The sequence below is a fragment of the Zeugodacus cucurbitae genome, chromosome 2 (genome assembly GCF_028554725.1).
Source record: "Zeugodacus cucurbitae isolate PBARC_wt_2022May chromosome 2, idZeuCucr1.2, whole genome shotgun sequence".
NCBI classification, from domain to species: Eukaryota; Metazoa; Arthropoda; class Insecta; order Diptera; family Tephritidae; genus Zeugodacus; species Zeugodacus cucurbitae.
The window spans coordinates 11,488,468-11,504,609 of NC_071667.1; the positions used below are offsets into that span (position 1 = coordinate 11,488,468).

A 16,142-nucleotide genomic window follows, 5' to 3' on the forward strand; every position below is an offset into this window, starting at 1 on the left:
AGAGAGAGAGAGAGAGAGAGAGATAGAGAGAGAGAATTAGAATGAATTTGGTACTTTGTCATCATTATGAAGAAAGTTCTTCCTTTTCAAACAGTTATTCTTTTTTAAAGCGCTTGGTTTTATATAGTTCAAATAGATTTAGAACTGTCACAGATCTGTCTTCATTTCTTCAGGGAATTGTTTTTATACCATTAAATATTCCGAGTGTTCTTTAAACAACTTCGGCATATGCACGTTAGCTTGGAACATGTCTTCTGTTCTCCTATATGAATCTGTAAGGCTCTTGCAATTTTCCAAAGATCGACCTTTCAAGTAAATTTTATAGGATTTTTTCAGGGTTGCTTTTAAAATCCATCTCATTTTAATTGGGAAAATTGCACCATCGACAAGTGTTAACTTACTTTACTCACACATAGACAAATCAATCGTAAATTTAAACACTTTGCCAATATTTATGCAAATAATTCTCACATACAAACTTTTTATCGCCTCTACACAATTAGGCGTGAGCAACATGCGCTTGTTTGCTGTGAACCCTTAAGGTCTAACGGAAGGGGTTGATGGGGTTCTAACAAGTTTAACGCCTGCTGAGATTAGACCTTTTGCGCTCATAAAACTTGAGATTTTATGACTTTTGCCATTTCCTGCTTACAAGTTGTGCGACACGACAACAATATATAACAACAACACACACATGCATACGTATGTATGCGCAATGGCAAATAGCAACAGCATAAATGTCGCGTCACACATGCAACAACAACGACCACAACAATGGCAATATATTCGCCCGCTGGCTCTTTGCTGCTCCAGTTGACTTGCAATTTCATTTCGTTGCTTCTTAAAATGTTGTATTTTTTTCCTTTTCTTTATGTCTTTTTTACTTGCTGCAATTTCTTATCTAGATTCATGCTGCCACAACAAAGCGAAACAAAATCCAACCGAAAGTTGCATCAAAAAACATATTTCACATGTTTTCCCTCAACCTTTGCGGCAGTGGCGGCGAAGGCTGCTTCGCCCCTGGCATTCGAAAATTCATATTTGCTGTATGCTACTGCATACTCATTTTGTTTTTGTTTACTTTGATTTCACTTTTGCTGTATAACTTTTTGCATGTTCTTCGCTGTATACCGAAATTGCTGGTTGTTGCTGATTTTTGATTTTTTTTTTCTTCCGAATTCCCACAACAATTTTTACAGATATTTCTAAACTTTTTCATCGTCAAAATGAGAGAATTGTGTAAGCGCAAGAATATTGCCAGATTTTTCACATAAGTTTTGCGGAGATGTTCCTTTATTCTTTTACACTTTCATGCATTACATATACACACACATACGCCACACACCTGCTCATTGCCACACTGCTATTGTGGCGTAACCGATAAACTTGGAAAATTGGTGGCAAAAAAATTGCACAAATTTCTTACTTGTCTACTTCTTGCTTTTTAATAAGCGTAAAAAAGTTTGACTTCGCCGAATATTCGAATGTGCAGGCAATTTATAATCTTTTACCACTTGCTCGCTTGCAACTCAGTGCACACGCCTACAAGCATTAGCAAAAGTAGTTGGAAAAGTTTTATTACACAAATGCGCCATACATGGGGGTATAACAAGTAGTTGAGTTGTTCCAAATTAAACCAGGTGCTTTAATCACTGGAAAAACTTTTATGACTACAAGTGAATTATGTTTTGCCACCAGGTAAAGAAGGAAATTATATATTTTATTAAGACACTTGTGAGTTTAAGTCATTTGAATTCACTTGTGTGACTGTGAAAATGGTAGTTTTCTTGCATAAGAAGGTTTAAGAAAGTCCAACAACCATACGGAAAAAAATCATTAATAATAGAGCAATTTTTCGAACAACAGCCAAGACGCACACCACAAATAGTTGCCTTGGTGACACTCTTAAGATAGTTTTAGATTTATTCTTGAATCTTTTGATATCAAGAAATTATTGTTATAATAAAGAAAAACGGCTGAATGGTTTAATTAGAATTCTGGAGATAATTCCGATTGTCAATTCCACCACAATTGCAACCGACCGCGAAGTATTTTAGTTACAAAACTTTCGGAGGAACATAGAGCTGCAACAATCATAAAATCTGATTTAAGAAATAAAAAGATGCCAGTTCTTTGGTATATTATAAGGAATTAGATAATACTAATTAACCTTCTCATGCCCGAATTAAAATGGGCGTAGCTAATCTTTTTTTTTAGGACAGGTATATATTAGTCTTAACTCAAATATGAATTGATAAAAATTTCCATGTAACCTAGTTCGTTAGTTACAGGATGTAGGCACAAATTAAATTATCACAAATAAACTAAACACTTTTCTCATGACAATTTTTTTAAAATAACTCTCTCATCTGTATTTATTTATATAGTGCACTTTGTTTTAAAATGAAACAATTATTTTTATGTTTTTGAACACTTTTTATATAACCTGCGGAAAACTCTTACTGAATGAACACGTGCACAACACATAAGTCTACATAATTGAAAAATCGCTGGTCCAAAATCTTTAAATAACGAGAATTAGAAGCCAGTAAATACAATGTTGCCTATCGGCAAGATTGGGCATGAAAGAAGAAGCTTTCCAGTGACACGAATCGGTCGATTGTGAAATCGAGTGACATTCACCTTGCTCAGATCTTTCAAATACTTATATATACTTGAACGATAGGTTTAAATATTTCTATATTTACTGAATCTGCTCCATAAATCCTAACAATAAGTTATAAAATCTTAAATCTATTTAAAACTAGACAGCTCAACCAAGTGATTGCGCTGTTTTGGTGAAACGTTGCTCTTTAATACGCAGGCATATCTCTTATTTTTAGACGTGATTGTTTACAGGACTGTACTAAAGCATTAGCCAATGGGTTTGCGTGATCTCGGTGTTTAGTTATATATTTATTTCTGCTGTCCTCTACTTCTTTTTTTACCATGAGAATACCAAGATCTTTATGGATATTTTCCTTATGCATGTACCATGGTGAGCACGTGATTGTTCTAACCATTTTTAATTGGAATCTCTGAATTATATTTATATTGGTGGCACAGGTCGTACACCAGAGTTGAATGCCATACATTCTAATTGGATTTATGGCCGCGTTATATAGCAGAAGATTGTTGTCTACGCTAAGTTTTGAATTTTTGTTTAGAAGCCAATTTAAATTTTCTGCTCTAATTTTCATGCATTTTATTTTACTCGATATGTGTTTCTCCACGTAAGCATTCTATCCAAGATATGTTACTTCATTCGCTTGGGGTACTAGTACATTGTACATTTGAACTGCCGGACACTGTTTTGGTCTTAGTGAAAATGTAACATGCTTGCACTTTTGATCATTCACATTTATATTCCAGTTTGCTAGCCATTATTCGACATAAATCAAGTACTCTTCTAATACTCTTGATGCAGTAATAGGGCATTTGTTGCTGCTCACTAGTGCTGTGTCATCCGCAAAAGTTGATGTCAATACATTATTAGCTGTTGGAAGATCTGCTGTATATATTATGTATACACTGTCCTGTGGTACACCTGTCCTTATTGAACGTTCATCAGATATAAAATCACTACTTTGACAGTAAATTATTATATTTTTTAAATAGGACTCCAGGGTTTTATGCAATTCGAAAGGTAATTTTTTTTTTAATCTTATATAAAAGCCCGTCATGCAAGACTTTATCAAACGCCTGAGCCACTTCTAGAAATATAGCAGAACAGAACTCTATATGTTCGAATGTCTTCCTGATTTCGTTAGTAATACTATTTACTTGCTCCACAGTGCCATGTTTTGCACGAAAACCGAATTGGCCCGTTTGTATTACATTATTTTCCTGAAGGAAAGGAGACATCTTTGATAGTAACACTTTTTCAAATATTTTAGAAAGACGGGTAGAAGACTGATTGGTCTGTATGAAGACGGCTGTATCAGGTCTTTCCCAGGTTTATCTATCATGGTTATCTGTAAGTTTTTCCACGAAAAAGCTAGTATCCGAAACTAAAAATTTCATCAAAGAGCAAGGAGAGCACTGTTAAAGCAATAAATCATTTCTAGGTGATTTGCAAAAAACTTCGTGCCCAATTTCCTCCCAAGTCTCTTAAGGGCATGTTTGAGACGACTGGAGGCTTCATAGACTATTCCTCTTTCCAAAGGGGGGCTTTATGATCTTAAACTAACTTAATTAAGCGTTTAATTACATCATTTTCTGGTAGAATCACTAAACTTGGATTAAACTTAAATGTTTTAATAGGCTCTCAGTTAAAGAAACATCCCGTTTGGTTTGAGAAAATAAGTTAATATGTGCAGTGTATAGCAGACAAAAAAACAAAATTTTATTAATTTATTAGACATATCATCTTATAAATACTTCATCAAATAAATAAAGAAAGAAGAAATCAACAACAACTCATATTATTTGCACTTTTGCTGTCTTTGCAGAGCCGTCTTCATTGCAGACCAACGATTTCTGGCGCTCAAGCAACCGGACAAATTCTGGACACTGCAAATAAAATACGTACAAGCAAGAGATGCGGGCGCCTATGAATGTCAAGTGTCAACGGAGCCAAAAGTTAGCGCCCGAGTGCACTTGCAAGTGGTTGGTAAGTTGCAAACAACTTTCATTTTATTGCATCGGCAACAGGAGCAGCAGCAGCGGTGGCAGCGACGAATAAAACTTATGCAATTAAATAGTAGAAGGCAAATGGAAAGTTCTGCTTTTAGCTTGCGGCTGTAACCATTGAGTCTAAGTCAATTCTAAGCAAGCGAGGCATCCTCAGAAAGGTTAAGTGTGACACCAGCACACAGCAGACGTATGTTTACATGTGCGTTGTTGTTTTAGTTTTATTTTGTCACAAGCGATTTGTTTTTGGTTTGTTGTGTGACTTGCTCGCACATAACTGTACTTTAATATTTATCAAGTCATGTGCACACATTTTTTTAGAGTTAATCGCATAAGTTTGCGACCAGTACAGAACTGAGTCCCCATGGAATACAGAACGGTTTAGTTATGTACAGTTAATACAATTTAGTTTTTGTATTTCTCTAACTAAGTTCAGACGCCTAAAATTAGGCTTCAGATTGTGAAATAACATCTAATAGATTATGATTAGCCTGTTTTTTAGATTGAAATTATTGATATTTACTTTGTAGAGACAAAATTAATATTATGTATGCTCTCGATGATTCGCTGTAATCACAGACACCTATTATCTCAGAGATCCGGCAGATAGCGCAGTTGTAATATTTCGAAAACTCATATTTATGGCCTAATTCCGTTTAATATGAAAATATGTCTATCGTATAATATATTAATTGAGGTACTAAATATCACAGATCTATTTAAAATATTTAGAAACTTAGGAGAAGCTTGACACTTTCCACAATATAAGAACATCACAATTTCCTACACGGTTCATTTCAATTTCAGCCGGTTTCATGGTCTCCAAACAACTTTGTCAGATATGTGAGAACCCGCAGCGCCAAAGTCATACAAATCTATTTACTCACAAGCTCAAATACGCCAGCATTGCGGTGCCATGCATTTAAATTTACTTTGAAAATTTAATTTTAATTGTGGCTAAAATGTATTGATAAAGTCAACGTCCAACTGCCTAACGGTCACGACAAAGGAACTTTTGCATAGCAGAAAGCTTTTGACAAGAAAACTTTTCACCACTCGTAACGGTTAGGAATTTAATGGCAAATACAAGAATGTCTTATTCAGTTCTACTTCAGTAAAAGTCGCCAATTGGGCGAAGTACTGATGTGTGTGTGTGGGTGGCTTTCAATAAAAACTCACATATGTGAGCTCCAGCTCCTTCGCTGGATGCTGTCGACTTAGTTTCTTAGCTATATATGTAATAAAAATATTACAAAAGAGTAAGCAGCAATATATAGAAATGCAGAAATTTCAACTTTCAACTTCCAACTAATATTTGGTCATGTGTGAAAAGTGTAAGTGTTGCACGCTTGAAAAGTTTTATTAAATATTTCTTGGGTGAAGTGGGTGTGTCGCTGTCAGTAGTTGTTCCGATAATTGACTTTTAGTGGCTTTTCGTAAAATTTCAAAATTACTGTTATTTTGTGAAATATGTATGTGAGTGTATGTATGTACGTAATGGAAGCTAGCACTCAACTCATCATTACTTCTCTTACGAACATGTGGCATCACAGTTGTGCATAAATTCATAACATTTATTTGAAATGACTTGTCTTCAGACATAAGTTCTGTTACGTGAAAGTGGTTTAACTTAAATGCCTTGTAAAATGACTGTACTAGAATTTAATTTAATTTAATTTAATTTAATTTAATTTAATTTAATTTAATTTAATTTAATTTAATTTAATTTAATTTAATTTAATTTAATTTTATTTTATTTTATTTTATTTTATTTAATTTAATTTAATTTAATTTAATTTAATTTAATTTTATTTTATTTTATTTTATTTTATTTTATTTTATTTTATTTTATTTTATTTTATTTTATTTTATTTTATTTTATTTATTTAATTTAATTTAATTTAATTTTATTTTATTTTATTTTATTTTATTTTATTTTATTTTATTTAATTTAATTTAATTTTATTTTATTTTATTTTATTTTATTTTACTTTAATTCAATTAATTATTCAATTTTATTTTGTCACATTAGATTAATCTATTTTATTCAGTGTGTTTCCATTTCATTGTATTTCTGGACACGTAAAATATTTTTCCAATACAAATAATTATGCCAATGCACGCGTGAAAAAATTCACAAAAGTGCTTCACACACCTTCTTTTGTAACCGAAATAAATGAACCGATGAAAATATGCTGTAAATGACATAAACACAAATTCTTGGGTAATTTGCTCACAAATGAGGCAGAGAAAGCACGTAAGCCGACCGATGATCAACCCTACCGAATGCATTCACCGAAACAAAAACAAACATATGCATATTTGTTGGCATAAGAAATCGAGCGGAAATACCAGATTTAACATTGGTCCTTTGACAACAACAAACGCATGAATACACAAGCGAATTTAACAGAAAATGGCGAAACACACAAAAGCAGCGTCCCCAAAGCCAAAACGAAGGCAATAAATGCAAATTAGCAGGCACCTAACCAACGAATGGTGTGTGGATGTGAGAATACAGTTGGAGTTCAGGTTCATAAGTATATGTTCATTTGTTTTACTTTAATCACATCCATAATACGACTAATAAGAAAAAGATGGACTTCAATACAAAGAGTTCTTCAAAGCAACATTTAATTAGTCCAACTAATAACTCAAGATAAATATCTTTTTCATGGTAATTATACAATGGCTTGTGAATCTTTTTAGAAACCCTATAAAGACTTGCTTTAACGATTATTTACAGTTCGAACATACTGAAATCAATTTTGTATGTATCCTGGTGGGAAAATCGGGTTTCGCTGCCTCCTCTATCAACAATCATAAAAAGAAACATTTATATATTCTTATATGGCATATCAGTTAGAGCACACTCACATAAAAAATAGCTGAAAATTAATATAATACATCATTCTAGAAACAAATTGTTCATTTCATTTTATATGGAAAAACTCAAGTGGCCAGAAGTAAATGCAAAATAATTACAAGTACCCAGCTGGACGCTAGCAAGTTGAGGCTACATAAAATATTCAAGCAGAGTTGTGCCACATAGAAATCACAGCTGGAGATTTAGACTCAAGTATTGCACAATCACTTGCTATGTGGATTATGTGACATGGTAGCTGTGAGTAATCGAGCTAGAGAATATTTTTATACTCTCGCAACAAAGTTGCTAAGAGAGTATTATAGTTTTGTTCACATAACGGTTGTTTGTAACACCCAAAACTAAACGAGTTAGATAAAATTTGGTATGAAGGATTGCACTATGAAGGGGCATATGCGGATGGAATTTTTTTGAGGAAGTGGGCGTGGCCCCGCCCCCTACTAAGTTTTTTGTACATATCTCGCAAACCAATAAAGCTATATAAACCAAACTTTCTGCAGTCGTTTTTTTTAGTCACTTCTTAATACATTCCAAAAATGAAAGAAATCGGATAATAACCACGCCCACCTCCCATACAAAGGTTATGTTAAAAATTACTAAAAGTGGGTTAACTCACTAACGAAAAACGCCAGAAACACTAAATTTCACATAAGAAATGGCAGATAGAAGCTGTACTCAGATTTTTTTACAAAATGGAAAATGGGCGTGGCGTCGCCCACTTATGGGTCAAAAACCAATATCTCAGGAACTACTCGACCGATTTCAATGAAACTTGGTTTGTAATAGTTTACTTACATCCCAATGATATGTTGTGAAAATAGGCCAAATCGCTTCACAACCACGCCTACTTCCTATATACCAGAACTTTGAAGACGATCTGAATCGTTTACATTACAATGTATAAAATAAGCACTAGTGAAGATATCGGTGCAGAACTTTGCACAAATACTATGTTTATAGTGTGGCAGCCCCATTCTAAAAATCGCCGAAATCGGACCATAGGTTTTTAAGGCCCCATATATCGAACACGAGGACCTCGGTGCTTCTAACCTAATATTATGGTTTCCAACTTTCAATGGACTTTATACAATATATATGATGAATATGTGGGTCAAATTGTGTATTATATAATATAAATAAAGTTAAATAAATAAATTGCGAGAGTATAAAATGTTCGGTTACACCCGAACTTAGCCCTTCCTTACTTGTTATTAATAATAATATCGAAAGAAAAATGAGCTGTTATGAACAAACGTTCGAGTTAGAAGTAAAGAACTAATAGATTTCTTGAGATAAATACTTGCTGGAGACATTTTCAATATATTTCCAAGTAACACCAACATCAGTTTTGAGACGATAATTTATCATATTTGGTTTAGCTATTCTATAGACGAGATCGTAATGATCGGCAATAGTTCTTTCCGAACGCTAATAAGTTTCAATTTTTAAAGAGATTATATTCTCTCAAAGAAGCAGTTTGTATATTTGTAAAGAAACATGAAATAAAGAAACCAGTTTTCCTAAAGGGTACTTTATTATATATGAACAATTGTTCTCTCTTACCTGCTCACAGCCATTGTGGGCTTTCGTATACAAATTAGTGCGAGAGATAATGCGAGAACAAAGCGATGCTTCATACACATATACAGACACATATCTACGACTGTATAACAAACTGCCAAACAAACAGCGTGTGGTCGTTCTGATAAACTTATTGTTGTTGTAAATGGCAACAAGCGGCACAATGGCTATTACCACAACTCGTGTGGCACTCTAGAGAAATTGTCGCAAAAAATGCAAATATGATAATGACAACAGGCTATGTGGCACTGAATAACAATGCCGCGGTGAATGGCAAAAAAATGGACGCAGCGGAAATTCAATTTGTATGTCGGAAATGTGAAGTGATTATGCCGATTAAGAACTTTTTCAACGCACTACGTATTTATAGGTGTTAAATAAAAAAGTGAAATAATTGCAGAAATAAACATTTTTTCGCTGTGAAAGAAATAAAAATAATTGCTTATGAAATATGCGATTATTAAAAAATATAAATAATTTCAATTAGTCGCCAAAGCTGTTTTAAATCTGCGCACAGGCTGAAAAAACAATCTAAAGGCATGTATGCTTTTTAAACGATGCTGGAAACGCCGAGTGTTTCAGTTTTTTTTGGCTTGTAGTGTAAGGAATTTGTTGAAGTATAGTTTGCAAATACTCCTACTCTAGATATTTGAAAAAGAAAATAAAACAAGTAAGGAAAGGCTAAGGTCGGGTGCAACCGAACTCTCGCAATTTATTGCTATATTTTTATTAAGAAAACACACTGATACCTGAGAGATGTACCGAAATTTTCGGTGTAAAGTTACCAAGGGGCACTGAGTTCTTCATATTCGATATCCGGGGCATTGAAAAGTTATATAGTTCATATACATTATTTGTGTAAAGTTTTATTTCGTTATCTTCACTGGTTCCTTATGTATATCTTATAAAGCGAAGGAATCAGATGGATATCAAAATTGAGTTATATGGGAAGTTGTCGTGGTTGTGAAATGATTTCGTCCATTTTCCACACGTGTCATCAGGGTGTCAAGAAAATATTATATACCGAATTTCATTCGAATCGGTCGAGCAATTCTTGAGATATGGTTTTTGACGTGGGCGATGCAACGCCCATTTTCCATTTTGTAAAAGAATCTCAGTGCAGCTTCCTTCCACTATTATTCTGACGCTTTTCGTTAGTGAGTTAACTCACTTTTAGTAATTTTCAACCTAACCATTGTATGGGAAGTGGGCGTGGTTATTATCCGATTTCAACTATTTGAATGGTGTGTGGTGGGGTACGTAGGAGAACCGACTGCAGAATGTTTGGTTTATATATGTAGCTTTATTGGTTTGCGAGATATATACAAATAACCGATTTGGGGGCGGGTCTTCGCCCACTTCCCCAAAAAATTACATCCAAGTATGCCCCTTCCTACCTTTATTCCAAATTTTACTTTTATAACTTTATTTATGGCTTAGTTATGACACTTTATAAGTTTTTGATTTTCGCCATTTTGTGGGTGTGGCAATTTTCCGATTTAGCCCATTTTCGAAAGCAACCTCCTCAGGGTGCCTAAGAATACGTGTTCCAAGTTTCGTTAAGATATCTTAATTTTTACGGACAGACGGACGGACAGACATACGGATTTGAACTCCACTCTTCATCCTGATCACTTTGGTATATATAATCCTATATCTAACTCGTTTAGTTTTGGGTGTTACAAACAACCGTTATGTGAACAAAACTATAATACTCTCTTAGCAACTTTGTTGCTAGCAACTTTGTTGCGAGAGTATAAAAAGTATTAAATCAGCGATCTGATTAATTGTCATTGCAAAGGCGGCTAAAATGGAATAACAGAACTTCTTGCTTTGCAATATAGCAATTATAGCTTGAGCTTTGGGACATGGTGTGACATTCTGAAGAAATCACGAAGCATCTAAACCAAATTTTGCCAATTTTGTGACCAACAAAACTGATTATTGATGCATCTGTATCATGCTTTGTTCAGTGATGCTATGTTTCCAACAGATTTTACTCGAATAAATATCGAGTCAGTGTTGCTACTGTGTCAAAATTTACAACAAACTCTTTTCGGAAAGTCTATATGTTGTACCAGCGTGCTTTAATACGCACTATATATCAATATTTCCAGCGAGAAAGTGCTGTCACTGTCAAAAAAATATATAAATATAGGATAACCATCAAGCAGTCCACCCTATACATATCTACATATCCACAACCAATCTTATGGCGCCAGTGTGCGAAAGCGGATTGATATAAACTACAACCAATACACTATATATAGAGATAGTAAAATACACATAAGAGAAATATTGTGTTGTTGCGCACGTCATCACAGCAAATTTTGCATTCACGCTTCCTTCTACGTTTTGGCAGTACGTGCTAATGCCACAGCTGCTATTCACTGAAGAAGATTTCACTTGCCATTCTCAACAGCTGCGCTTCGCTACCTTAACGTAATGCCAACTGATTTCGAAATCCACATTGCAAATGTGAAATTTTCGAAATCTTCAACCAATTTTATTTCACGCAATTGAGTTACTATACACAAACACACCCAGATATACACATATAGATACATAGAGCATATTTATTTATTCGACAAGTGTGTGGTGGCAGAAAAGTTTTAGAAATTCACATGTAACACCTCATCGAACATGCAGCACTCACTACAGTGTGTTGCACCCACACCAACGCATTTCCATGCGTGTATTTGTATTTGTGTGGTCGTTGTACGTGGCCTACGTGCCAGGCAGTTGTTAATTTAGTTTATTGCTTCGCATTCAATTGTTAAAAGTGTGACAAGCTGCTGTCGCTGCTGATTTACCTGTATTTGTACCAGAAAATATTCCCCTCAGCATTTCCATCAAATTACAAATATTTTTCACTTATGTGTATTTCATGTGTATGTATTTCTATTCGTAGTGCCACGCACCGAAATTGTCGGCGGACCAGAACGCTTAGTGAAGGCTGGCAGCACTGTTGTGTTGCGTTGTATCGTACGCGGTGCCCTAGAGCCGCCCACCTTTATAATGTGGTATCATAGTACGGAGCAAATCACCAGCGATTCAACACGCTATCGCACACAAGTTGACCGAAATTTACCCGAAATCGAAGGCGATGCCCATAGTACGGTAAGTGAGACAGTAGTTTAGTGAAAAGCAATTATGTTAAGCAATTAATTATAGTTGTGGCTTGCGAATTTGTCGATTCAATGCGAGATTATTAAATAAAAACTCTTTAGCTTCTAAATTTTTCGATATCGAAAATTAATTTACTTCAAAATTCAATAAAATATATCCCAAATAAATATGTATATTTATATATGTATATGTATATTGTACCTCGCTGTCAGTTGCATTGCACGTAGCCACTTGAAAGCCTAACAGTATATCCTCAAGGAAATGTATACATGATAATCAAATAAGCTCGCAATCTCGTTAAGGCATAATTCATATTATCATAAACGTTCGGCAATAAATCTACGTATTACGCAACATTTATGCATCTGTATATATGTACATATTTAACATTAAATTATGTGCTTACCCACAATGATACATACAGACAATACAACCCAACCGTGTTGCCATAAATCGCTCTCATTTATGGCCAAACATTTTTGTTTGATCATCGGCTTTGTGGAAATGCCAAGTCACCTGTTCCTTTGTCGCATATCAGCCGCATTTAATCCATATTTATTATTAACCAACAGCAGCACGACTGTCAACATCAGCAATGACAGCCAATTAGGGTATATATCGCATTGACTACTCTGCAAGAATATGCAATAATTTTAAGCAAAATCCGAATGTAAACACAAATAAAGCAACTTTTTTTTAACGTTTCTTTATTAAATTTTACAGTTTAAGACTTTAGTATACAGGCTGTTGAGGGTAAAAACAATTTGAATGCGTGCCAAGCTTTTGATTTCATTCCGTTGACATTTGTAGTCAACATTAAAGCCATAATCGTAATGCCTGAAGTCTTAGCAGATGGAAAATGAGAGATTATTTAATTCAATTCCGCTTTTGATGTTTACACGAGGAATTTTATAGTGAAATGTGAAAGCTTAATTGATATGATATACATTAGCTATAATGTAATTAAAAGCTTAGTATGAATTTTTGGATTTCCATTTAAAATTTAAACACACTTCTTCTCGCATACTTTCCGTTATGGTGAATAAGAGTTAAGAATTATCATTCACAATAACAGTAGGGAGGATATTCCTTTTATCTATCTCTCTCGCTCTCTGATCTTCCAAGCTCGTATTTTCAATTTTGTTTATACAAAATTCTTTACAAAAATAGCAGAACTTTTAATATATCTGTCTGATTTTTGTCTCTTAAACAATATCATATTCACTGATTTTAGTCCCTCATGATTGCCAGAAAAGAAATACTATAATAATGCATGTCAAAAGTTGAAGATATTAGTAGTAGATTATAGAATTATATATAGAATTATTTGAAGAACTTTTTCAGTCCATATATGCACATATTTAGGTCAATATCTTCTTCTTGATGTCGTCCATTAAGTTCAAAGTGATTGCACAGAGAGATTTCTAAGAGGTACTGTAATCAATTTTCGATTTATTTTTCCATGTGGTAAATTTAATATTTAAAAAAAAAGCTAGGAAGATATTTTGAACCGAATGCCATTGAAATTGGTTTTTGACCCATAAATGGGCGGAACCACTCACTTCCCCAAAAAAATTACAACTAACCGTTATGTGAACAAAACTATAATACTCTCTTAGCAACTTTTGTTCGAGAGTATAAAAAAGGGGCTTTCGAAAGACAAACATTTTTACGCTAAGTTTTTATGATTACTTTTACCTTTTCTTTGAACTTATTATATTTCTTATATAATTTCACGTGTTTTTATGCAGCTGCAAATAGTACGAGTACTATTTGTCTTACAGTGGGGGGAATGCCATAAAATTGTCAATTATTTTTCACCAGATAAAAGAAGAGTTTTATTACCGAGATTACACTCTCGGTGTCAATCACTCAACCAAACCACGTGTATATGAATCAATCTTTGCATATTCGATTGTTACGTTATTTCCATTAAAATGGCTCAAAAGAAAGTCTTGGCAATATTATTTGTGATTAGTTCTAAATAGAAAAATGTGGAAGGAAAGCAACGAAGTGTTGCGTTTCTATTTAACAGCAACATATTTCTAACTAAAACTCATTTCATAAGCATTTCTTTTATCTCTTTCACATGCACAACAACAACAACAAATGGCTGATCATTTCCAAAATAAAACTTTTTGTTGGATAAAACGTGTCTTGTCATTGACATTCACGCGCTCACTTCTCACTTACTGGCACTTCACTTCATCGATGCTGTTGGATTTGTCACGTTGCCATTGTTTTTCAATGTCACCGTCACCTCTGCCGCATACTGTGCCGACACTGCCACCGCCATCGATACTTTGCATCGTTGATATTCATCTGGCAAATGCAGACCGGCTCATTAATCATTGAATCAGCGAAAAAACGTGATAATGGCAATTACACATGTAGCCCGTCAAATAGCCCCAGTGTGACTGTGATGCTCAACGTTATAAATGGTAAGTAACAGTATACGAAGGCATAGTTAAATGTAAAAGCGTATCAGCAAAAGTTAAACAAACAAAATGGAAATGAATACTTTCGCTTATATTATATTTTATCCTTTTCGCGTACTTGATAGCTACTTCTTTAACAGTCGTATACGAAGTAGATTTGTCCTTGTAAGCAGTTTGTCATTGATTTTGCTGTGCTTAGTCTCCAATCACTGAAAGGCAGACAACACTTTGGTGTCTTAGCATGCTCTACAACCATTTGTGTGTATAATTTGTGATTTAAGTAATCTATTTTTACAGTGATTTGGAACAGGCACGCAATCGTTGTTGTGAGAGTATTTACCAGTTATTCTGGGAAATCGCTTTGTATTCATTAATTGTTTCATAGGAAGAGCGACGGTAAAAGAGAGAGCTAACTATCGTTTTTATTTTCAAATTGGCTTCAATACCACTGTTAAAAATTTGAATAAGCTTTTCTGCGCCTTATTTTCAGAAAATCTCTCCAAGACTGCAAAACGCATACTGGGGAACAAATGACCTTTGAAAAACCTTTTTTTAGAGCGAGTCCTCTTATAGCACACTCGTCTTCAAAGAGAGGTCGCACTCTCAACGTTCTTGGTCATCCTGGGTTCAGGTGCTCATAATATATGAATATTAAATATTCTCGTAATCTAATATCCGATTTTTTGAATGAATGGAAAAATTTACAGCCTATTTGCTATCTCATTATCTTCAAAAAACGAAAGGAATATTTAATTTCCGGACACATTCTTACTCCATGACTCTATGTCGTCTGCAGTTAGATTCTCTGAAAGACTCGTAAAGTTTGACCTACCTGCAGCATCTTAGATCGATCCAAAAAAAATATCCTTGAGAACTTGCTTAATAACGTAGAGATAGGTAGCTTATAAAACAAAATTATCTAGTCAGATTCGGCTTCCGACAAACGATCCCATAAGTCTATTTTGGGAAAAAGTTTTTTCACAGGACCCCAGTGATGTAGCTAGCACGTTATACATACAATTTTGTCGATAACTTTTATCACCAAACTAGCGTGGATATTATTAAATGAAGGATAAACATACCGTATATAATAATGTCTCTCTGACTTATTGGGCAAGAGAATTGGATTTGATCCATTCAGAACTTGTAATTATAAATTTAGTCGTGAATCTCGTACTGTTTTGAGTAAAAAGGTTCATCAATGCAGATTTTTACTAAAATGTTGGCTCTTTTATTGCAAGCTACAAAAACTAACAACATTTTACAGCAGAGAGTGTCTTGTTTGCGCTAAGTTTAAGGCTAAACCCACTCTCCTCTGCCACACAAATTGCTATTTTGAATTACTGTGTCTTCCTGTTTACAAAATCACTCAGCAACCAGGCAATTACTTTAATTGAATGCTTCATCAATCCAGATAAATAACGCATACACTTGTATAGAACATTAGCATTTTCTGTGTTATCCTTTTATGCGTTGCA

The 16,142-nt window shown here is 34.2% G+C and overlaps 1 protein-coding gene across 1 annotated transcript in view; it reads left to right on the forward strand.

Annotated features, from left to right (window-relative positions):
* LOC105212314 (zwei Ig domain protein zig-8) overlaps positions 1–16,142 on the forward strand; it is a 218,403-nt gene that overhangs the window by 185,238 nt on the left and 17,023 nt on the right. Inside the window, exons 5-7 of the mRNA XM_011184208.3 lie at positions 4,452–4,612; positions 12,009–12,217; positions 14,562–14,667. Of these exons, the coding sequence (XP_011182510.1) occupies positions 4,452–4,612; positions 12,009–12,217; positions 14,562–14,667 (476 nt within the window). The remainder of the gene's footprint in view (positions 1–4,451; positions 4,613–12,008; positions 12,218–14,561; positions 14,668–16,142) is intronic.